This window comes from Pristiophorus japonicus, chromosome 6, assembly GCF_044704955.1.
Source record: "Pristiophorus japonicus isolate sPriJap1 chromosome 6, sPriJap1.hap1, whole genome shotgun sequence".
Taxonomy (NCBI): Eukaryota; Metazoa; Chordata; class Chondrichthyes; family Pristiophoridae; genus Pristiophorus; species Pristiophorus japonicus.
Window position 1 is genome coordinate 212,945,979 of NC_091982.1, and position 24,491 is coordinate 212,970,469.

The 24,491-nt window shown below is 46.6% G+C and overlaps 1 protein-coding gene across 3 annotated transcripts in view; it reads right to left on the bottom strand.

Annotated features, from left to right (window-relative positions):
- mlf1 (myeloid leukemia factor 1) overlaps positions 1 to 24,491 on the bottom strand; it is a 194,006-nt gene that overhangs the window by 120,396 nt on the left and 49,119 nt on the right. For all 3 annotated transcript variants that reach the window (XR_011593545.1, XM_070882345.1, XM_070882344.1), the window contains exons 3-4: positions 16,844 to 16,930; positions 16,476 to 16,604 (exon numbers count right to left, since the gene is read on the bottom strand). Coding sequence is in view for 2 of the 3 variants with exons in the window: in XM_070882345.1 (XP_070738446.1) it covers positions 16,476 to 16,604; positions 16,844 to 16,930 (216 nt within the window). In the remaining variant the exon portion in view is untranslated. The remainder of the gene's footprint in view (positions 1 to 16,475; positions 16,605 to 16,843; positions 16,931 to 24,491) is intronic.

The window sequence follows — 24,491 nt, forward strand, 5'->3', positions numbered from 1 at the left end:
TTCTCCCAGTCCCCGGGTTCGTTGCTATTTCTGGCCAATTTGTATGCCACTTCCTTGGCTTTAATACTATCCCTGATTTCCCTTGATAGCCACAGTTGAGCCACCTTGCCTTTTTTATTTTTACGCCAGACAGGGATGTACAATTGTTGTAGTTCATCCATGCGGTCTCTAAATGTCTGCCATTGCCCATCCACTGTCAACCCCTTAAGTATCATTCGCCAATCTATCCTAGCCAATTCACGTCTCATACCTTCACAGTTACCCTTCTTTAAGTTCTGGACCATGGTCACTGAATTAACTGTTTCATTCTCCATCCTAATGTAGAATTCTATCATATTATGGTCACTCTTCCCCAAGGGGCCTCGCACAATGAGATTGCTAATTAATCCTCTCTCATTACACAACACCCAGTCTAAGATGGCCTTCCCGCTAGTTGGTTCCTTGACATATTGGTCTAGAAAACCATCCCTTATGTACTCCAGGAAATCCTCCTCCACCGTATTGCTTCCAGTTTGGTTAGCCCAATCTTTCTGGATATTAAAGTCACCCATGATAACTGCTGTACCTTTATTGCATGCACCCTTAATTTCCTGTTTGATGCCCTCCCCAACATCACTACTACTGTTTGGAGGTCTGAACACAACTCCCACTAACGTTTTTTGCCCTTTGGTGTTCTGCAGCTCTACCCATATAGATTCCACATTATCCAAGCTAAAGTCCTTCCTAACTATTGCATTAATTTCCTCTTTAACCAGCAATGCTGCCCCACTTCCTTTTCCTTTTATTCTATCCTTCCTGAATGTTGAATACCCTTGGATATTGAGTTCCCAGCCCTGATCATCCTGGAGCCACGTCTCTGTAATCCCAATCACATCATATCTGTTAACATCTATCTGAACAGTTAATTCATCCACCTTATTACGGATACTCCTTGCATTCAGATATAAAGCCTTCAGGCTTGTTTTTTTAACACCCTTTGTCCTTTTAGAATTATGATGTAGTGTTTGTTTCTTGCCTTTGTTTACTCGGCCTTCCACTATTGCTTTTTACCTTTCTACCATCTCTTTCTGACTCCATATTACTTCGCCCTGTCTCGCTGCATAGGTTCCCATCCCCCTGCCATATTAGTTTAAACACTCCCGAACTGCATTAGCAAATGTTACCCCCAGGACATCAGTTCCAGTCCTGCCCAAGTGCAGACTGTCCCTTTTCTACAGGTTCCACTTCCCCCAGAACTGATTCCAATGTCCCAGGAATTTGAATCCCTCCCCCTTGCACCATTCCTCAAGCCACGTATTTATTCTAACTATTCTGCTCCCTCTACTCTGATTAGCACGTGGCACTGGTAGCAATCCAGAGATTACTACCTTTGAGGTCCTACTTTTTAATTTAACTCCTAGCTCCCTAAATTCAGCTTGTAGGACCTCTTCCCGCTTCTTACCTATATCGTTGGTACCTACATGTACCACGACAACTGGCTGTTCACCCTCCCTCTCCAGAATGCTCTGCAGCCGCTCCGAGACATCCTTAACCCTTGCACCAGGGAGGCAACATACCATCCTGGAGTCTCGGTTGCGGCCGCAGAAACTCCTATCTATTCCCCTTACAATAGAGTCCCCTATCACTATAGCTCTCCCACTCTTTTTCCCGCCCTTCTGTGCAGCAGAGCCGCCCATGATGCCCTGAACCTGGCTGCTGGTGTCTTCCCCTGGTAAGTCATTTCCCCCAACAGTATCCAAAACGGTATATCTGTTTTGGAGGGAGATGACCGCAGGGGACTCCTGCACTACCTTCCTGCTCTTGCCTTGTCTCTTGATCACCCATTCACTATCTGTCCTAACCCTTACCTGCGGTGTGACCAACTCACTTTTTGTGCTATCCACAACATTCTCAGCATCGCACATGCTCCAGAGTCCATCCGCAGCTTTAGTGCCGTCATGCTGTCTGTCAGGAGCTGCAGCTGGACACACTTCCCGCACACATAGTAGTCAGGGACACTTCCCACATAGCACAGGAGGAGCATGACACGGGTCAGAGCTCTCCTGCCATGACTTAACCCTTAAATTAATTTACTTACCAAATTTACGTAAACACCAAACAGCTACTTAGTAGTTCGCTGCCAATTTAACCAATCTAAAATCAGTCTAAAAGAGAGTTATACTTACAAGTTGAACAGCCAACCACTTACCAGCTTGGCTGTGACGTCACCTCTCGATTTCTACCCCTCTATCTTTGTCTTTGCACTCCCAAGGGATCCCAGCATCCCTTGGGAGTACAGTATTTAAGCAGGCCACCCACGAGGTACCTGCACTCTGGAACTATAATAAAGGAGCTAAGGTCACACTTGCTCATTACACATCGTACTCGGTCTGACCATTTATTATGAGCATAACAATTGGCGATAAGGTAACGAACCGTGCAAAAATGCAAAGAACAATCGGCATTCTGGAGCAGTTCTCGGAGGGGGACGATTGGAGGTCTTCATTGAGAGACAATACTTCGTAACCAACAAGCTGGAAGGGTCGAGAACGCGACCAAATGAAGGGCGATTATCCTAACTGTCTGTGGGGCTACTATCTATAGCCTCATGAAGAATCTCCTGGCCCCAGCTAAACCAACAGAGAAATCCTGCAGAGAACTGTGTACGCTGGTCCGGGAGCACCTAAATCCTAAGAAAAGTGTTTTGATGGCGAGATATCGGTTCTACATTTGTCAACGATTGGAGGGCCAGGAAGTGGCGAACTAAGGCGCATTGCAGGACATTGTGAGTTTGAGGGATTCCTAGAACAAATGTTCAGAGACTTTTTTGTACTGGGCATCGGACATGAGACAATGCTTCGCAAACTGTTGACTGTAGAAACTCCGAATCTGAGTAAAGCCATAACGATAGCCCAAGCAACACCAAGCAGATTTCGCAGAACAAAGAAGTATCGGCCAGTACTGTGCATAAAGTAATGTCGGTTTTGAGCAGAAATGTACAGGGTAGAATGTACACACCGACTGCTGTGGCCCGACCTCAAATGACCCAGAGTCCGCCATCATCTGTTAATGTGAGGCCTGTTGGCACTGCGGGGGTGATCATCGGCCGCATCAATGCCACTTTAAGCACTATACGTGCAATGGCTGCAGAACAATGGGACAGCTCCAACGAATGTGCAGGCGAGCTGCAAACCCTGCAAATCACCATGTTGCAGAGGAAGATCGGTCCACAGTAGATAAGACAGAATTGGAAACTCGTACGGAGGAGGCAGGTGTGTACGGGGTACATACGTTCACAACGAAATGCCCACCAATAATGTTGAAAGTTGAACTGAACGGTATTCCAGTGTCTATGGAGCTAGATACAGGGGCAAGTCAGTCCATAATGAGTAAAATGGCCTTCGACAGGCTGTGGGGGAAGAAGGCACACAGGCCCAAGCTCAGCCCCATTCACACAAAACTAAGGACTTGTACAAAGGAACTAATCCCGGTGATTGGCAGTGCTGAAGTCAAAGTCTCCTATGATGGAGCAGTACATGAACTCCCGCTGTGGATTGTGCCGGGGATGGCCCCATGTTATTTGGCAGAAGCTGGCTGGGGAAAATCCGCTGGAACTGGGAAGACATCCGAGTGCTTTCGTCAGTTGACGACACCGCATGTACCCAGGTTCTAAGCAAGTTCCCATCGTTATTCGAGCCAGGCATTAGAAGTTTCTCGGGGGCGGAAGTGCAGATCCATTTGGTTCCCGGTACGCGATCCATCCACCACAAGGCTCGGGCAGTACCGTACATGATGCGTGAAAAAGTGGAAATCGAGCTGGACAGGCTGCAACGTGAAGGCGTCATCACGCTGGTGGAGTTCAATGACTGGGCCAGTCCGATTGTTCCAGTACTCAAGGAGGACGGTACAGTTAGAATTTGCGGTGACAATAAACAAACAATTAACCGTTTTTCGCTGCAGGATCAGTATCCGCCACCCAAGGCAGACGACCTATTTGCGACCCTGGCTGGAGAGAAGACATTCACCAAGCTGGACCTAACCTTGGCCGACATGATGCAGGAGCTGGAGGAGTCTTCGAAAGGCCTCACCTGCATCAACACGCACAAAGGTCTATTTATTTACAACCGGTGCCCGTTCAGGAGTTGGTCGGCTGCAACGATCTTCCAGCGAAACATGGAAAGTCTGCTCAAGTCGGTTCCTTGTACAGTGGTCTTCCAGGATGACATATTTGTTACAGGTCGGGACACCATGGAGCACTTGAAGAACCTGGAGGAGGTTCTTAGTCGGTTGGATCGTGTGGGGCTCAAGTTGAAACGCTCGAAGTGTGTTTTCCTGGCACAGGATGTCAAATTCTTAGGAAGGAGGATCGCAGCAGACGGCATCAGACCCACCGACGCCAAGACGGAGGCCATCAAGAAAGCGCCGCGACCAAAGAACGTGACGGAGCTGCGGTCATTTCTGGGACTCCTAAACTACTTCGGTAATTTCCTACCTGGCTTAAGCACCCTGCTAGAACCCCTACAGGCGTTACTGTGCAAGGGAGATGACTGGGTATGGGGAAATTCACAAGAGGTTGCCTTTAAGAAAGCCAGAAATTTATTGTGTTCTAACAAACTGCTTGTCCTGTATCACCCATGTAAACGATTAGTGTTAACTTGCGATGCGTCGTCATACGGGGTCGGGTGTGTGTTACAACAGGCTAATGAATCGGAAATTTTGCAACCGGTTGCATATGCATCCAGGAGTTTGTCCAAGGCCGAAAGGGCCTACAGCATGGTTGAAAAAGAGGCTCTGACGGGGTAAAAAAAATGCACCAGTATTTGTATGGCCTCAAGTTCGAACTTGAAACAGACCACAAGCCGCTCATATCGCTATTCTCGGAGAGCAAAGGGATCAATACCAATGCCTCTGCCCGCATCCAAAGATGGACGCTCACGCTGTCGGCATACAACTATATAATTCGCCACAGACCGAGCACAGAGAACTGCGCAGATGCTCTCAGTTGGCTACCACTGCCCACCACAGGGGTGGAAATGGCACAGCCAGCGGACTTGCTTATGGTCATGGAGATATTTGAGAATGAGAAATCCCCTGTTATGGCCCACCTGGCTTAAGCACCCTGCTAGAACCCCTACAGGCGTTACTGTGCAAGGGAGATGACTGGGTATGGGGAAATTCACAAAAGGTTGCCTTTAAGAAAGCCAGAAATTTATTGTGTTCTAACAAACTGCTTGTCCTGTATCACCCATGTAAACGATTAGTGTTAACTTGCGATGCGTCACCATACGGGGTTGGGTGTGTGTTACAACAGGCTAATGAATCGGAAATTTTGCAACCGGTTGCATATGCATCCAGGAGTTTGTCCAAGGCCGAAAGGGCCTACAGCATGGTTGAAAAAGAGGCTCTGACGGGGTAAAAAAAATGCACCAGTATTTGTTTGGCCTCAAGTTCGAACTTGAAACAGACCACAAGCCGCTCATATCGCTATTCTCGGAGAGCAAAGGGATCAATACCAATGCCTCTGCCCGCATCCAAAGATGGACGCTCACGCTGTCGGCATACAACTATATAATTCGCCACAGACCGAGCACAGAGAACTGCGCAGATGCTCTCAGTCGGCTACCACTGCCCACCACAGGGGTGGAAATGGCACAGCCAGCGGACTTGCTTATGGTCATGGAGACATTTGAGAATGAGAAATCCACTGTTATGGCCCATCAGATCACGACCTGAACCAGCCAGAATCCTTTACTGTCCCTGGTAAAAAAACTGTGTCCTCCATGGGAGCTGGTCCAGTGTCCCAGTGGAGATGCAGGAAGCAATTAAGCCATTCCACAGACACAAAGATGAGCTGTCCCTGCAGGCGGACTGTCTCTTGTGGGGCAATCGTGTGGTCTTGATCAAGAAAGGCAGACACACATTTATTGGGGAACTACGCTGTTGAAGCCCGCATTCAATGGTCAGGCAGAGCGGGCAGTCCAGACCATCAAGCAAAGCTTGAAGTGTGTGTCGGAAGGCTCCATGCAGACCCGGTTGTCCCGAGTACTGCTCAGCTACCGCACCAGACCCCACTCACTCACAGCGATTCCCCCAGCCGAGCTGCTCATGAAAAGGGCACTTAAAACAAGGCTCTCTCTGGTCCACCCTGATCTACATGATCACGTGGAGGACAAGCGGCATCAACAAAATGTGTACCATGACCGCGCAAACTTGTCACGCGATATCGAAATCAATGGTCCTGTGTTTGTGCTCAAACATGGTCCCAAATGGCTCGCTGGCACAGACAGCCAAAGAGGGGAGTCGGGTGTTTCAGGTCAAACTGACCAATGGACAAATGCACAGAAAACACTTGGACCAAATTAAACTGCGGTTCACCAACAGCTACGCACAACCTGAAGAGGACACGACCAACTTTGACCTTCCAACACACACACAAATGGCAACTGACATCACAGTTGACCACGAAACAGAACTCATCATCCCCAGCAGCCCTGCAAATCCGGCTGCCCAACAGTCCAATGAAGAACTGACCAAGCCAACCACACCAACATATGTACCGAGACGATCGACAAGGAAGCACAAAGCCCCAGATCGTCTCACCTTGTAAATAAGTGTATTGTTGACTTCACGGGAGAGTGATGTTATGTATTTAACCACTTGTAATCTTGTAACCTGCATCACACCTGTCCACCAGAGGGCCTACCTGTTGGAGTCCCAAGGGATCCCACCATCCCTTGGGAGTACAGTATATAAGCAGGCCACCCACGAGGTACCTGCACTCTGGAACTACAATAAAAGAGCTAAGGTCACACTTGCTCATTACACATAGTATTCGGTCTGACCATCTATTATGAGCATAACAATTGGTGATGTTGCTACATATGTACAATCAATGATGTCCTGTGCCTGTTGCAAGTTCGACAGAGCTGCCCACTCATTCTGACTGGCGTTATCGCAGACGAAGTTGATATAATTGTCAGCCCTCACAAACAAGCCATCAGTAACCTGTCTTATGCATTTGTGGGCTGCCGACTGGGAGATCCTGGATATGATTCCGCAGGAAGGATCCTGAGGCAAAAAAGTTGAGGGCGGTGGTGACTTTGACAGCCACTGGTACTGTGAGGCCACCACCTGACACAAAAACCTGAGCTTCCTCAGACACTACTGTTCAGACATTTCAATTAAACTCAGCCTCGCCTAAAGACCCTGTTTCGCAGGTAATGCCTCCTGCGAGCGACACCCACCCTCTCTGCAGATCCCCTCTCTGCTGTCCAGCTACAGGTATCTGAATAGGAGGCTGGTTCTGATGGTGGTCATGTTGGTCCTCGTCCAAGTTCCAATCTAAGGCAGACATAGTGCCACCCATTTGATGTGATTGAGAAAACCTCCGAAGTGTAGAAAGTAATCTCCCAGCAAAAGTAATGAACAAACTCTTTTCCATGAGCAGGTAAGAAAGCAGCCGTGAGTACTGAGTAAAAAAAACAGGAGCAACTCGAGCTGAAACTTGGGCCCTATGTTTCCTACAGTTCAAGCTGAATTTTCTGCACAATGATGCCATTAGAAATTGCACTCTACCAGCCAATCACATAATTTTCAGAAAGTGATTTTCTTCTTTTTAATTATTATTTTTTATATTTAAGGCAACAGTACAGTTTTGTGTAAACTAGAATGAAATGCTGACATAAGTCAGTATCTTAATTTGTTGCTAGATTTATAATTAAATGTATATGAAAAGCATATTTTCCCTGGTTGGGGAGTTTGTAACAAGGACTCATCAATCTCAATGGTCACTGAGATAATGAGGAGAGAACATAAGAACAAAAGAATTATGAGCAGGAGTAGGCTATTCGACTCCTCAAGCCTGCAGCATCATTCATTAAGATCATGGCTGATCTTCTACCTCAACTACACTCTCCTGCACTGTCCCCATATACCTTGATTCCCTTAATAGTCAAAAATCTATCAATCTCTATCTTGAATATACTCAAAGACGGGGTCTCCACAGCCCTCTGGGGAAGAGAATTCTAAAGATTCACCACCCTCTCAGTGAAGAACTTTCTCCTCAACTCAGTCCTAAATCGCCGACCCCTTATTCTGAGATTGTGACCCCCTAGTTCTAGACTCTCCAGCCAGAGGAAACATCCTCCCTGCATCTACCCTGTCAAGCTCTGTAAGAATTTTGTATGTTTCAATGAAATCACCTCTCATTCTTCTAAACTCTAGAGAATATAGGCTTAGTCTACTCAATCTCTCCTGATAGGACAATCCACCCATCCTAGGAATCAGCTTGGTGAACCTTCGTTGCACTCCCTCTATGGCAAGTATATCCTTCTTTAGGTAAGGAGATCAAAACTGTACACAATACTCCAGGCGCGGTCTCACCAGCGCCCTATATAATTGCAATAAGATTTTATACTTCAATCCTCTTGTAATAAAGGCCAACATACCATTTCCTTTCTTAATGGCTTGTTGTACCTGCATGTTAAGTTTCAGTGATTCGTGTACAAGGACACCCAGGTCTCTCTGAACACCAATATTTCCCAATCTCTCACCATTTAAAAAATACTTTGCTTTTCTACAGCGCGAGATTGGAGGAGTAGATAGAGGAGCGAGAGCCAACACGGGAGATTCAAACAGCGTGAGATTGGAGGGAGAAATACAGGAGTGAGAGCCAACAACCGGTGAGATTCAAACAGCGCGAGATCGGAGGGGGAGATAGAGGAATGAGAGCCTACCGGGGAGATTCAAACAGCGCGAGATCGGAGGAGGAGATGGAGGAGCTAACTGGGAACAACGCAAACAGACCTGTAAGGGGAGGGAAGTAAAAAGAAATCACAGGAACATCACAGAAAAGCATCCATTACAGAGACATGGTTTCAAGGTGACCAAGTCAGAGGATCCAGCTGGTGCAGGGGCAGAAGGTAAACAAAGAAGTAAAAAATAAAGCGAAGTGGACGTCACAGCCAAGAGGGTACGTGATTGGCTGGTGGATTGGTGAGTATTTAATCTGATCAGTAAGAAACCTTTGGCGTTGTTATCAATTAGGTTAATTTAAGGGTTAAGTCATGGCAGGAGAGCCCAGACCCCTGTCATGCTCATCCTGTGCTATGGGGGAAGTCAGGGGCCCTTCCCGTGTCCCTGGCAACTCCATGTGCAGGAAGTGTATCCAGCTGCAGCTCCTGACAGACCGCATTGCGGCACTGGAGCAGCGTATGGATTCACTCTGGAGCATCCGCGATGTTGAGGATGTCGTGAATAGCACGTTTAATGAGTTGGTCACACCGCAGGTAAAGGTTACTCAGGCAGCTAGGGAATGGGTCACCATCAGGAAGAGCAGTGGAAGGAAGGTAGTGCAGGGGGCCCCTGCAGTCATCTCCCTCCAAAACAGATATACCACATTGGGTATTGTTGGGAGAGATGACTCATCAGGAGAAGGCAGCAGCAGCAGCCACGTCCATGGCACCAGGGGTGGCACTACTGCACAGGAGGGCAGGAAAAAGAGTGGGAGAGCTATACTGGTAGGGGATTCTATTGTAAGAGGAATAGATAGGCGTTTCTGCAGCCGCAAACGAGACTCCAGGATGGTATCTTGCCTCCCTGGTGCAAGGGTCAAGGATGTCTCGGAGCGGCTGTAGCGCATTCTGGAGGGGGAGGGTGAACATTCAGCTGTCGTGGTACATATAGATACCAACGATATTGGTAAAAAATGGGATGAGGCCCCACAAGCTGAATTTAGGGAGCTAGGAGTTAAATTAAAAAGTAAGACCTCAAAGGTAGTAATCTCAGAATTTCTACCAGTGTCACGTGCTAGTCAGAGTAGGAATTGCAGGATAGCTCAGATGAATACGTGGCTTGAGGAATGGTGCAAGGGGGAGGGATTCAAATTCCTGGAACATTGGAACCGGTTCTGGGGGAGGTGGACCAGTACAAACCGGATGGTCTGCACCTGGGCAGGACCGGAACCGATGTCCGAAGCAGAGTGTTTGCTCGTGCTGTTGTGGAGGGTTTAAACTAAAAAGGCAGGGGGGTGGGAATCTATGCAGGGAGACAGAAGGAAGTAAAATATAAATATAAAGGAAATATAAAAGGGGTCAGAGGGTCTAGTAAGGAGGGGGAACTGAGGGAAATCTTTATTAGTCGGGAAATTGTTTTGGGGAAATTGATGGGATTGAAGGCCGATAAATCCCCAGGGCCTGATGGATTGCATCCTAGAGTACTTAAGGAGGTGGCCTTGGAAATAGCGGATGCATTGACAGTCATTTTCCAACATTCCATTGACTCTGGATCAGTTCCTATGGAGTGGAGGGTAGCCAATGTAACCCCACTTTTTAAAAAAGGAGGGAGAGAGAAAACAGGGAATTATAGACCGGTCAGCCTGACCTCAGTAGTGGGTAAAATGATGGAATCAATTATTAAGGATGTCATAGCAGTGCATCTGGAAAATGGTGACATGATAGGTCCAAGTCAGCATGGATTTGTGAAAGGGAAATCATGCTTGACAAATCTTCTGGAATTTTTTGAGGATGTTTCCAGTAAAGTGGACAAAGGAGAACCAGTTGATGTGGTATATTTGGACTTTCAGAAGGCTTTCGACAAGGTCCCACACAAGAGATTAATGTGCAAAGTTAAAGCACATGGGATTGGGGGTAGTGTGCTGATGTGGATTGAGAACTGGTTGTCAGACAGGAAGCAAAGAGTAGGAGTAAACGGGTACTTTTCAGAATGGCAGGCAGTGACTAGTGGAGTGCCGCAAGGTTCTGTGCTGGGGCCCCAGCTGTTTACATTGTACATTAATGATTTAGACGAGGGGATTAAATGCAGTATCTCCAAATTTGCAGATGATACTAAGTTGGGTGGCAGTGTGAGCTGCGAGGAGGATGCTATTAGGCTGCAGAGTGACTTGGATAGGTTAGGTGAGTGGGCAAATGCATGGCAGATGAAGTATAATGTGGATAAATGTGAGGTTATCCACTTTGGTGGTAAAAACAGAGAGACAGACTATTATCTGAATGGTGACAGATTAGGAAAAGGGAAGGTGCAACGAGACCTGGGTGTCATGGTACATCAGTCATTGAAGGTTGGCATGCAGGTACAGCAGGCGGTTAAGAAAGCAAATGGCATGTTGGCCTTCATAGCGAGGGGATTTGAATACAGGGGCAGGGAGGTGTTGCTACAGTTGTACAGGGCCTTGGTGAGGCCACACCTGGAGTATTGTGTACAGTTTTGGTCTCCTAACTTGAGGAAGGACATTCTTGCTATTGAGGGAGTGCAGCGAAGGTTCACCAGACTGATTCCCGGGATGGCGGGACTGACCTATCAAGAAAGATTGGATCAACTGGGCTTGTATTCACTGGAGTTCAGAAGAATGAGAGGGGATCTCATAGAAACGTTTAAAATTCTGACGGGTTTAGACAGGTTAGATGCAGAAAGAATGTTCCCAATGTTGGGGAAGTCCAGAACCAGGGGTCACAGTCTGAGGATAAGGGGTAAGCCATTTAGGACCGAGATGAGGAGAAACTTCTTCACCCAGAGAGTGGTGAACCTGTGGAATTCTCTACCACAGAAAGTAGTTGAGGCCAATTCACTAAATATATTCAAAAGGGAGTTAGATGAAGTCCTTACTACTCGGGGGATCAAGGGTTATGGCGAGAAAGCAGGAAGGGGGTACTGAAGTTTCATGTTCAGCCATGAACTCATTGAATGGCGGTGCAGGCTAGAAGGGCTGAATGGCCTACTCCTGCACCTATTTTCTATGTTTCTATGTAAAACGAGAACAAAAACAAAAGGTAGGAAGGAGAAAAGCAAAAGTGGAGGGCAGAGAAATCAAGAGCAAAAATCAAAAAGGGCCACATTACAACATAATTCTAAAAGGTCAAAGAGTGTTAAAAAAACAAGTCTGAAGGCTCTGAATCGCAATGCGAGGAGCATTCGTAATAAGGTGGATGAATTAACTGCGCAGATAGCTGTTAACGGATATGATGTAATTGGGATTACGGAGACATGGCTCCAAGGTAATCAAGGCTGGGAACTCAACATCCAGGGGTATTCAATATTCAGGAAGGATAGACAGGAAGGAAAAGGAGGTGAGGTAGCGTTACTGGTTAAAAAGGAGATTAACGCAATAGTAAGGAAGGACATTAGCGTCGATGATGTGGACTCTATATCGGTAGAGCTGTGAAACACCAAAGGACAGAAAACATTAGTGGGAGTTGTATACAGACCACCAAACAGTAGTAGGGAGGGGAGGGATGGCATCAAACAGGAAATTAGGGATGCGTGCAATAAGGGTACAGCAGTTATCATGGGTGACTTTAATCTGCATATTGATTGAGCTAACCAAACTGGTAGCAATATTGTGGAGGAGGATTTCCTGGAGTGTATAAGGGATGGTTTTCGAGACCAATATGTCAAGGAACCAACTAGAGCGCTGGCCATCCTAGACTGGATCTTGTGTAACGAGAGAGGATTAATTAGCAATCTGGTCGTGCGTGGCCCCTTGGGGAAGAATGACCATAATATGGTAGAATTCTTCATTAAGATGGAGAGTGACACAGTTAATTCAGAGACTAGGGTCCTGAACTTAAAGAAAGGAAACTTCGATGGTATGAGACGTGAATTGGCTAAGATAGACTGGAGAATGATACTTAAAGGGTTGACGGTGGATAGGCAATGGCAAACATTTAAATATCACATCGATGAACTACAACAATTGTACATCCCTGTGTGGCGTAAGAATAAAAAAGGGAAGGTGGCTCAACTGTGGCTAACAAGGGAAATTAGGGAAAAGTGTTAAATCCAAGGAAGAGGCATATAAATTGGCCAGAAAAAGCAGCAAACCTGAGGACTGGGAGAAATTTAGAATTCAGCAAAGGAGGACAAAGGGTTTAATTAGGAGGGGAAAAATAGAATATGAGAGTAAGCTTGCAGGGAACATAAAAACTGACTGAAAAAGCTTCTATACATATGTGAAGAGAAAAAGATTAGTGAAGACTAATGTAGGTCACCTTGTAATCAGAATCAGGTGAATTCATAATGGGGAACAAGGAAATGGCAGATCAATTGAACAAATACTTTGGTTCTGTCTTCACTAAGGAAGACACGAATAACCTCCCGAAAATACTAGGGGACCGAGGGTCTAGCGAGAAGGGGGAACTGAGGGAAATCCTTATTAGTCATGAAATGATGTTAGGGAAATTGAAGGGCTTGAAGGCCGATAAATCCCCAGGGCCTGATAGTCTGCAACGCTGAGTACTTAAGGAAATGCCCTAGAAATAGTGGATGCATTGGTAGTCATTTTCCAACATTCTATAGACTCTGGTTCAGTTCCTATGGGTTTGCGGGTAGCTAATGTAACCCCACTTTTTAAAAAAGGGAGAGAGAAAACAGGGAATTATAGACCAGTTAGCCTGACATCGGTAGTGGGGAAAATGTTGGAATCAATTATTAAAGATGTAATAGCAGCGCATTTGGAAAGCAGTGACAGGATCGATCCAAGTCAGCATGGATTTATGAAAGGGAAATCATGCTTGACAAATCTAGAGTTTTTTGAGGATGTAACTAGTAGAGTGGATAAGGGAGAACCAGTGGATGTGGTGTATTTGGACTTTCAAAAGGCTTTTGACAAGGTCCCTCACAAGAGATTAGAGTGCAAAATTAAGGCACAGGTATTTGGGGTAATGTATTGACGTGGATAGAGAACTGGTTGGCAGACAGGAAGCAAAGAGTGGGAATAAACGGGTCATTTTCAGAATGGCAGGCAGTGACTAGTGGGGTACCGCAGGGTTCAGTGCTGGGACCCCAGCTATTTACAATATACATTAATGATTTAGACGAAGGAATTGAATGTAATATCTCCAGGTTTGCAGATGACACTAAGCTGGGTGGCAGTGCGAGCTGCGAGGAGGATGCTAAGAGGCTGCAGGGTGACTTGGACAGGTTAGGTGAAAGGGCAAATGCATGGCAGATGCAGTATAATGTGGATGTGAGGTTATTATCTGAGTGGTGACAGATTAGTAAAAGGGGAGGTGCAACGAGACCTGGGTATCATGGTACATCAGTCATTGAAGGCAGACATGCAGGTACAGCAGGCAGTAAAGAAGGCAAATGGCATGCTGGCCTTCATAGCGAGGGGATTTGAATATAGGAGCAGGGAGGTCTTACTGCAGTTGTCCAGGGCCTCACTATTGTGTATTGTGTGCAGTTTTGGTCTCCTAATCTAAGGAAGGACATTTTTGCTATTGAGGGAGTGCAGTGAAGGTTCACCAGACTGATTCCCGGGATGGCAGGACTGACATATGAAGAAAGACTGGATCGACTAGGCTTATATTCACTGGACTTTAGAAGAATGAGAAGGGATCTCATAGAAACATATAAAATTCTGATGGGATTGGACAGGTTAGATGCAGGATTAATGTTCCCAATGTTGGGGAAGTCCAGAACTAGGGGTCACAGTCTAAGGATAAGAGGTAAGCCATTTAGCACCAAGATGAGGAGAAACTGCTTCACTCAGAGAATTGTGAACCTGTGGAATTCTCTACCACAGAAAGTTGTTGAGGCCAGTTCGTTAGATATATTCAAAAGGGAGTTAGATGTGGCCCTTATGGCTAAAGGGATCAAGTGGTATGGAGAGAAAGCAGGAATGGGGTACTGAAGTTGCATGATCAGCCATGATCATATTGAACTGTGGTGCAGGCTTGAGGGGCCGAATGGCCTTCTCCTGCACCTACTTTCTATGTTTCTATGTTTCTCCACATTATATTCCATTTGCCATGTTCTTGCCCATTCACGTAGCCTATCTATATCCCCTTGAAACCTCTTTGCATCCTCCTCACAATTTACATTCCCGCCTAGATTTGGATCATCAGCAAACTTGAATATATTAAATTTGGTCCCCTCATCCAAATCATTGATATAGATTGTGAATAACTGGGGCCCAAGCACCGATCCTTGCGGCAGCCCACTAGTTACAGCCTGCCAACTCAAAAATTACCTGTTTATTCCTACTCTTTGTTTTCTGTCCGTTAAGCAATTCTCAATCCACGTTAGTATATTACCCACAATCCCATGAGCCTTAATTTTGTTCCAAGAAATTACAGGTTGTATCTCTCCAGTCCGGCACCCTTGGGTCCAGAGAATTTTCCGAACCACGGGAAGTCAACTGGTGACAACGACCCTGACGTGAAACCTACTGCGCAGCATTTAGTCGTCCAGAAGTCGAGAGAAGCGATGGGCCGGAGAAGTGGCAGGGCGGGGAGAGAAGCAGTGCGACGGGGTGGGGAGAGAAACGGCATGGCAGGGCGGGGAGAGAGAGAGCTGAGCCGCAAGCCGCCAAGCCCCGAGCCTCCCGCTGAGCCATGGCAGGCGGAGAGCAGCAGGGAGAGAGAGAGCCGGGGCGGGGGGTGAGGAGAGAGCGAGAGAAAGAGAACCTGGGGGGAGGGGGCACGGAAGAGAGAGAGAGCCTGGGGCCAGGCCCAGCTTCGGCGCCTCAGTCAGCCGCCTGCCCTTCCCTTCCCTTTGCTTGCCCGGCTCGCTTACTTCAACGAACAGCACGGGACGCCACCACGCCGGGACTGATGCCAGACCAGGGATGTTTCTGGACTAAAGAGTGCTGGACTGGAGAGATACAACCTATATACTTTGCACAGACAATCGTTGGTGCATGAATGCTTTGCCAAAGGGAATAGTTTAGGCAGAAACCATTACATCCTTTGGAGAAGTGGATAAATATTTGAAGCAGATAAAGGTGGTGGGCTATGGAGAGAATGACTGACACCACTGAACGCAAGTGGATAACTGCAGCAGTCCAAATTTGTAATTTCCTACGTAAAATCCTCCTTGTCTAAAATGGAGCTGCTTGCAGCCTAACTACTGCTGATCCTAACTGACCAACATTTTTCCTACTCTTAGCATGTTAAGTTTAAACTAATCCTTGTCTTCCAAATCCATCCTTGCCCCACCCTACCTCTGGAATCTCCTCCAACCTGATATCCATGCTGCGCCCTTTGGTCCTGTCACTCTAGCCCTTTTGCATTCCCTTCCTGCCTTTATCCCACCATTATTAGTGAACAGCCTTCAGCCTTGGCCCTATTCTCTGGAACTCCTTTTTTATACTCTTTCACTTCTCTTTCCCCCTTTAAAGTCTTAACATCTTTTCCAAAGCTTCCAATCTTACCCTTAATCTCTCAATGGCTTGGCATCTGCCCCCCTATCTGTTTTCATTTGTGAAGCACCTTGAGACATTTTTATGTTAAAGATGCTATATAAAATGTAAGTTGTTGTTGTTAAACACCCAAGGATGGTGGCTAATCCTTTCGCAAGTGGGTTGTCTGGACAAATTTACAACTTATAGGTCGTGGCTGTCCGAGGTCACATGGCACCCCAAAACCTTGGAGTCCACTCTTACATGTGATGCTATAAAATACTGATGTTCAAGCATATGCCTATTTTGACAGAATACTTTAGGCCTATTGAAGAATTCTCCAATTCAGAATACTTACTCCACCAGGAACATTATGTATATGACTGGAAGCTTGGAATACTTTGGGAGGTTCATTTCCGACTTTTGCATAGCTCATTACACTGGTAGTGTTCAAAGAGTGAGAAATGGAATCTGAAGGTGGACTTGCCTACAGAAAAAAAAATGCACATCGTTTAACTGTAGTTCTGCAAAGCTAAAAAATTCTCTCATGGCCTTTGCACATAAGAAAATTCTGGAAGCTTATACTGTAAGTTAAATCTGAATCACAACTGTGTGTGGCCTTGAATTATCTGATAGCCTACTTTAACATTTGATTTTGCAATATAAAAACACTCATAATAGGGGAAAATAAGAGCTTGTGTTTGGCTGTGCTCACTTTGCACTTACATGGTTGGTTTGCACCTCAAACATTCCTTTTCTCATTTGTTCCATCATGCTGCTCATCTTACTGAATGGATCCATCGAGGAAGAAGCCTAGCATAGTACAGCAAAAGCAAGTGAGAAAGTAAACATAGAAAATGGTTCTTTATAAAATATTGTTAAAAATCAGGCATGCCTAAAAATGTATACTGTTATGCGATTAAAACTGACGGGAAAAAGCTGTGTTTAAATTGTGTTTAATCAAAGTTTAAGACGGAATATAACACATTAGTTATATAGCAAAATATACAACCGTAACAGGTAGTTGATACCAATTCCGATCGGACAGGCTGGCGTACGTAAGCAGTTCTCTGGCTTGCAGTCTCTTTCTCTGTCTCGAGCTTCCTTCGGTAAAGCATAGGATTGCTCGAAGAATGTTCGATCAGCTCAACTTCTGTTTCACCCTCCCCTCACACCGATCTCTAAGTGTTACGAATTGCAGATGGAAAGTCTCTTCGGCTCAGAGGAATACTAATGTCTTGGTTTCCTCCAGAGGGTATAGCTCTTTGTACTATATACAATCTCCCTGTTGCTAAGTGATTATCAGTTGTTTTTAAGTTAAGACTTGAACCTTGTTTATGTATTTTATGTATAATGCTAAGGGTAGGATTTGAAGTTAGCTTAACAAAACTGTTGGTGAAGAAAATGGATGGAAGTCGAGAGATTTAATGTAAACATGATACTACGTTGTAAAGGAGGTACCACTCTTAAGCGAGCAGTTTTCTGGTTTGAGCCTCAGGATTGTATCCAAGTGAATAGGGACAAGAGAGATGAAACAATTTCAAAGGAAAGCATCTTCGTGAAAGTAGAAACAAAACATGTGGCCAAGAAAATTGTAAGACATCTTTAGGGAGGGCTTTGTTTCGAGAATCGAAGCAAAGAACTAAAAGCTTTATTGGACATTAAGTTTTTAGGGAAACCTCTATAGATCAAAAGGTCTTGTCAATATCCCAGGTCAGGCCCACCCCTAAAAAGAGAATAAAAGTAACACTTAGAGATCGGTGTGAGGGGAGGGTGAAATAGAAGTTGAGCTGATCGAACATTCTTCGAGCGATCCTATGCTTTACCGAAGGAAGTTCGAGACAGAGAAAGAGACTGCAAGCCAGAGAACTGCTGACGTACGCCAGCCTGTCCGATCGGAATTGGTATCAACTACCTGTTATGGTTGTATATTTTTGCTATATAACTAATGTGTTATATTCCGTCTTAAACTTTGATTAAACACAATATTGGTTTACAGTCGATCCTGATTATTAAAGTGACCATAGACCATAAAAGAGGCTATTTCTCACAACATACAGGGAATACTAACAATAAATTATGAACAGCATAGTGAGTTGTATTTTATATTAGATATTAAAAACAGTGAGTGGCTACAACATTCCAAGGGCATTGCAGCTGAAGGGCAATGTGAGGATCTTGTTATGTGACCCATTAAGAACCTGCACGGACACAATGGGCCGAAATAGCCTCTTTCCATGCTGTAAACTTCTGTAAGAAATTGGAGCAGAAGTAGGCCATTCGGCCCCTCGAGCCTGCTCTGCCATTCAATAAGATCATGGTTGATCTTCTACCTCAACTCCATTTTCTTGCACTATCCCCATATCCCTCGATTCCCTTAATATTCAAAAATCTATCGATCTTAACTGCTGTGGGGCTCTACTACCTGTGACAGCCCCAGTGACCCAGCAAATTGCTGTAACCTCTTTTTCTGCCCACTTAACTGTTCTCGTTTTCCATGTATTGCTGGGGAAACATAGACACAGAGAAAATAGGTGCAGGAGTAGGCCATTCGGCCCTTCGAGCCTGCACCACCATTCAATATGATCATGGCTAATCGTGGTGGGGTCGTCCGGAAACAGGAAAATGTTCCGAAATCTGGACTCTCCCGCCTCGGCAGCTCGACCTCCGGTCGCCCAACCTTGCCTCGGCCTGACCTCACCTGGCCTTCCCCGCCTCGGCCCGCCCGACCTCTCCCTGACCGATCTTCCACGGCCTCGGCTCGACCTCTGGCCGCTCGACCCGACCTCCGGCTGCCTGACCAACCGCGCTCCTCCCCGGCCGGACCGACCTTCCCCGGCCTCAGCCCGACCTCTGGCTGCCCGACCTCCCCCGGCCTCAACCCGACCGACCCCCACCTCCCCCGCGACCTCCGGCGGCCCGACCAACCGACCCGACGCCCCCCCCCCACCTCCTGGAGACTCAGTTCCCAAACCCACACTTTCCAGTACTGTGGCATCAGTCTTTCTCCAACTCCCTTATTTTATGCTGTTGCAAATGTATCCATGCAGAATTACCCAAAGTGCCATTTGTGCAAGATGATCAATTGCTGTTGTTGACCTTTTATTTCCGGGCAGTTCAAAGTGAAAACACCATACTGTGGTTCCTCACCAAAACTGCAGACAGCAGGAAAGTTACCGCTTGCCTTTTAAATGTCCACTTTTGCTTTTCACAGCCCTGCGCCATTCAGAATGTTCATTACAAGCTCTACACCTAAACTGCTTGGGCCTCCTTTAAATGTGTCTTTTGCATGCAGCAAACCATGATTCTTATTGAGATGTCACTGCTGCTAATGCAAGAACTCTGTCTGCATTAAATTCTTGTACTGGTCAACAAAACATCTTACAGCTGTGGCAAACCACTCCCCTACCATCTTGGAATAATGCATTGGGCCCTGCACTGGTTCTGTCCTCCACACTCTTTCATTGTCCTAGCAAGGCTCAACTGATGGCCCTGCTCTACTTTCTCCTCCAGTGGCTCTTTATTATCTTCCTCTGTTCGCTCTTCTGCTCACTACTGACCCACCCCACTGTCTGGCATTCTTGTACTTTTCTATTTGTTAATGGAAGGTGGGCGTCACTGGCAAAGGCAGCATTTATTGCCCATCCCTAATTGCCCTTTAGCCTTGAGTCCAGCAGCCGATTCTTCCACTTTCAGGTAATCAGGCTTCACCTCTCACTGTGCTTTTCATCAGGGTGATCAGCATGCTTTGCCACTCCCCACCTGTTCAAGCTTGCTCCGCTAAAGTTTGGGGCCTGTTCTATTTCTCAGTTTTTCTCTCAGCCTGCTCGGTTCTCCCCAGCTTCAGTAATGACGATTCATAGTCAGTCATAGGCAGTCCCTCGGAATCGAGGGAGACTTGCTTCCACTCTTAAAATGAGTCCTTAGCTGGCTGAACAGTCCAATACAAGAACCACAGTCCCTGTCATAGGTGGGACAGATAGTTGTTGAGGGTAAGGAAGGGTGGGACAGGTTTGCCGCACGCTCTTTCCGCTGCCTGCGCTTGATTTCTGCATGCTCTCAGCGATGAGACTCAAGGTGCTCAGCGCCCTACCGGATGCACTTCCTCCACTTAGGGCAGTCTTTGGCCAGGGACTCCCAGGTGTCAGTGGGGATGTTGCACTTTATCAAGGAGGCTTTGAGGGTGTCCTTGTAACGTTTCCTCTGCTCATCTTTGGCTCGTTTGCCGTGAGCCATGAAGGAGTTCCGAGTAGAGCGCTTGCTTTGGGAGTCTCATGTCTGGCATTCGGACAATGTGGCCTGCCCAGCGGAGCTGATCGAGTGTGGTCAGTGCTTCAATGCTGGGGATGTTGGCCTGATCGAGGACTCTAATGTTGGTGCGTCTGTCCTCCCAGGGGATTTGTAGGATCTTGCAGAATCATCGTTGGTGGTATTTCTCCAGTGACTTGAGGTGTCTACTTTACATGGTCCATGTCTCTGAGCCATACAGGAGGGCAGGTTTTACTGCAGCCATGTAGACCATGAGCTTAGTGGCAGATTTGAGGGCCTGGTCTTCGAACACTCTTTTCCTCAGGCGGCCGAAGGCTGCACTGGCGCACAGGAGGCGGTGTTGAATCTCATCGTCAATGTCTGCTCTTGTTGATAAGAGGCTCCCGAGGTTTGGGAAATGGTCCACGTTGTCCAGGGCTGTGCCGTGGATCTTGATGACTGGGGGACAATGCTGTGCAACGAGGACAGGCTGGTGGAGGACCTTTGTCTTACGGATGTTTGGCGTAAGGCCCATGCTTTCGTACAACTCAGTAAATACGTCGACTATGTCCTGGAGTTCAGCCTATGTGCGCAGATGCAGCTCGACGACAGAGGTTGGGGTGGTCTTGGACCTGGCCTGGAGACAACGGAGGTTGAACAGGTTCCCACTGGTTCTGTAGTTTAGTTGAACTGCAGCGGGGAGCTTGTTGACTGTGAGGTGGAGCATGGCAGCGAGGAAGATTGAGAAGACGGTTGGGACGATGACGCAGCCCTGTTTGACCCCGGTTCGGACGTGGATTGGGTCTGTAATGGATCCGACGGTAAGGATCACGGCCTGCATGACGTCGTGGAGCAGGTGGAGGATGATGACGAATTTTTGGGGGCATCCGAAACAGAGGACGCTCCATAGACCCTCAAGGTTGACAGTGTCAAAAGGCCTTTGTAAGGTCGAAGAAGTCCATGTATAAGGGCTGGCGCTGTTCCCTGCATTTTTCCTGCAGCTGTCACGCTGCAAAAATCATGTCCGTTGTATCCTGTAGGAGACGAATTCCGCACTGTGACTCCGGCAGGAGTTCCTCGGCCACAGCGAGAAGATGGTTGAGGAGGACTCTAGCAATGACTTTGCCAGTGGCTGATAGCAGGGAGATTCCTCTGTAGTTTCCGCAGTCGGACTTGTCCCCTTTTTTAAAGATGGTCACGATCACTGCATCTCTGAGATCTCCCGACATGCTCTCTTCCCACCAGATGAGAGAGATGAGGTCACGTATTCGCGCCAATAGTGCCTCTCCGCCATACTTCAGTGCCTCAGCAGGGATTTCATCCGTTCCCGTAGCCTTGTTGTTCTTAAGCTGCCTTATGGCTTTTTCTACTTCATGCAGGTTCCACCTCGTGCAACTAATGACGATTACTGAGCTGAAGGCAGTAGGTAGGAGGTGACATATTACAGACTGATGGGGAGAGAAATGCTAGCTGTTGGGGAGCAAAGGTAGAGACAGAAATATTGCAAGCCCATTAGGAAACGTGAGATAGGCAAAGGATAATAAAGGCATGTTAGAGGCACAAACTCTCATGTTAGAAGAAAGACTTGCATTTATATAGCGCCTTTCACAACCACTGGATGTCTCAAAAGCACTTTACAGCCAATTAAGTACTTTTTGAAGTGTAGTCACTGTTGTAATATGGGAAATGCAGCAGCCAACTTGCGCACAGCAAACTCCCACAAACAGCAATGTGATAATGACCAGATAATCTATTTTTGTTCTGTTGATTAAGGGATAAATATTGGCCAGGACACCAGGGATAACTCCTCTACTCTTCTTCGAAATAGTGCCATGGGATCTTTTACGTCCACCAGAGAGGGCAAACAGGGCCTCGGTTTAATGTCTCATCTGAAAGACGGCACCTCTGACAGGGCAGCACTCCCTCAGCATTGCAATGCAGTGGCAGCCTAGATTTATGTACTCAGGTTCCTGGAGTTGAACTTGAAACCACAACCTTTTGACTCAGAGGCGAGTGTGCTATCCACTGAGCCACAGCTAGATAAAAGACTTGCATTTATATAGCGCCCTTTAAGACCTCAGGATGTCCCAAAGCGCTTTACAGCCAATGAAAAACTTTTGAAGTGTAGTCACTGTTATAAGATAGGAAACGCGGCAGCCAATTTGCGCACAGCAGGCTCCCACAAACGGCACCTCCGACTGTGCAACACTCCCTTGGTACTGCACTGGAGTGTCAGCCGAGATTTTTGTGCTCAGGTTTATGATGTGGGACTTGAATCCACAACCTTTTGACTCAGAGGTGAGAATGCTATGAACTCAGCCACAGCAGACACAGATAAGTAGGGGCAGACAGATCGTAGTATTAGGGGATTAGAGGGGCGTGATTTTGGAGAGGGAGTAACAGGAGTTAAGATTCATTTTACCTTGCCATCTACAGCTAGTAATTTCATGCATAAGCTTTAATCAAAAACTGTAAATGTTGATGAAAGTGTGTATTATACAGCAGGTTTACAGATTATTGTGACAATTAAATCACCTCTAAAAGAAAATTATGCGTATTTGTTTTGAGATTTTTTTTCAAACAAGAACCCTCAACTACTATCAAGCACAGCATGCTGTAATTCCAATGATTTGCACTATAGAGTGGCAATTTGCAGCTTATTCTGCCATATGGTGTGGAAAGCAGCAAGCAAAAGGCAGACATTTCACCAAAGTGGGGTGAATGGGACTAAAGAACATTATATTAAGACTGATGGAAGCACAGGTTGGTCATATAGTTTAAAATTATTAGCAAGCTGTGCTGAGACAGAGTTCTTTTGCTTTAGCATCAAAAGATAGAAAAATAATATACAAACATTTTGTAGGGAAGCAGCCATCTATTGTTTTGTGTTATTATTTAAGACAGAAACTATCCATGTCAAGTTTGTTTGGTAGTTGTCTTTGAAATGTTTGTGCACACAAACTTGCAGACTTATATTTTAAATGATTTCTACCATTCCCAGGTACTCAAAGCAAAAGAGTTGGTTAAAAAGTTATTGGAATATACTGAGTCAGTAGTTTTAATTGAAACAGCTTATGCACTTTAGTCGCTTGATGTGTACTTAAATTACACTAGGCTAAAACTAATAGTGTAATTAATTTACTAGTTATAAATACATTACACTATTAGCTTTAGCCTGATTGCCATGAATGAGCAATATGGGGCTCAAGTTTCGGCCTGAGTTGGAGAATCTAGTTTAGAATGGAGCAGCTGAGAAATTGCAATTCTCGGCATTTAGTTTGCTCCAGGTCTAGTGAGTTAGAATAGTTCCAGTTTAGAACAGATTTTTTTTTCAAAAGAGGGCATGTCCAGCCACTTACAAGTTTAGGCAGCGAAAACTTACTCCAAACTAACTTAGAATGGAGTAAGTGTAGATTTTTGGACGCTCAGAAAAACCTTGCCTACACTTATAAATCAGGTGTAGGGAATGAGAGATTGGGGGGGGGGGGGTTTACAAACATTAAACACTTCACTTTTACAAATAAAGAGTCATCATCAATAATAAATGGTAAATAAATCAATAAATCAACCAATAAATCAATTTTAAAAAATTTAAAAATCAATAAATAAAAAGTTGTTTCTCTCACTGACTGCAGCACCGGGAGCCCTCCAACAGCGTGCTGGGACGGATTGGGGGAACAGGAGGGGGGAGGGGGGATGGAGATGGGGCGAGGAGGGGGAGAGGAGGGAGGGAGGGAGGGGGGAGAGGAGGGAGGGAGGGAGGGGGTAGAGGAGGGAAGAAGGGGGAGAGGAGGGAGGGGAGAGGAGAGGAGAGGAGGGGGGAGAGAAGAGGGGGGGAGAGGAGAGGGGGGAAAGGAGGGGGGGGGGAGAGGAAGGGGAGGCTGAATGGGCTCCGCCGACAAGTGGAAGCCGGGCTGCCTAAGACTTCGGGCGGGGCCCGTCACCCGCAAAATGCCAGGCGGGTGGGCCCCGCCGACGACGCAGAAGCCGGGCCGCTGCCGAAGACTTCGGGCGGGGCCCGCCCCCAGCAAGATGCTGGGCGGGCGGGCCCCACCGCGATGACGTGGAGGGGGGGGGAAGGGCAACGGCTGAATGGGGGAGCGGTAGCTGAACGGGAGGGGTGGGG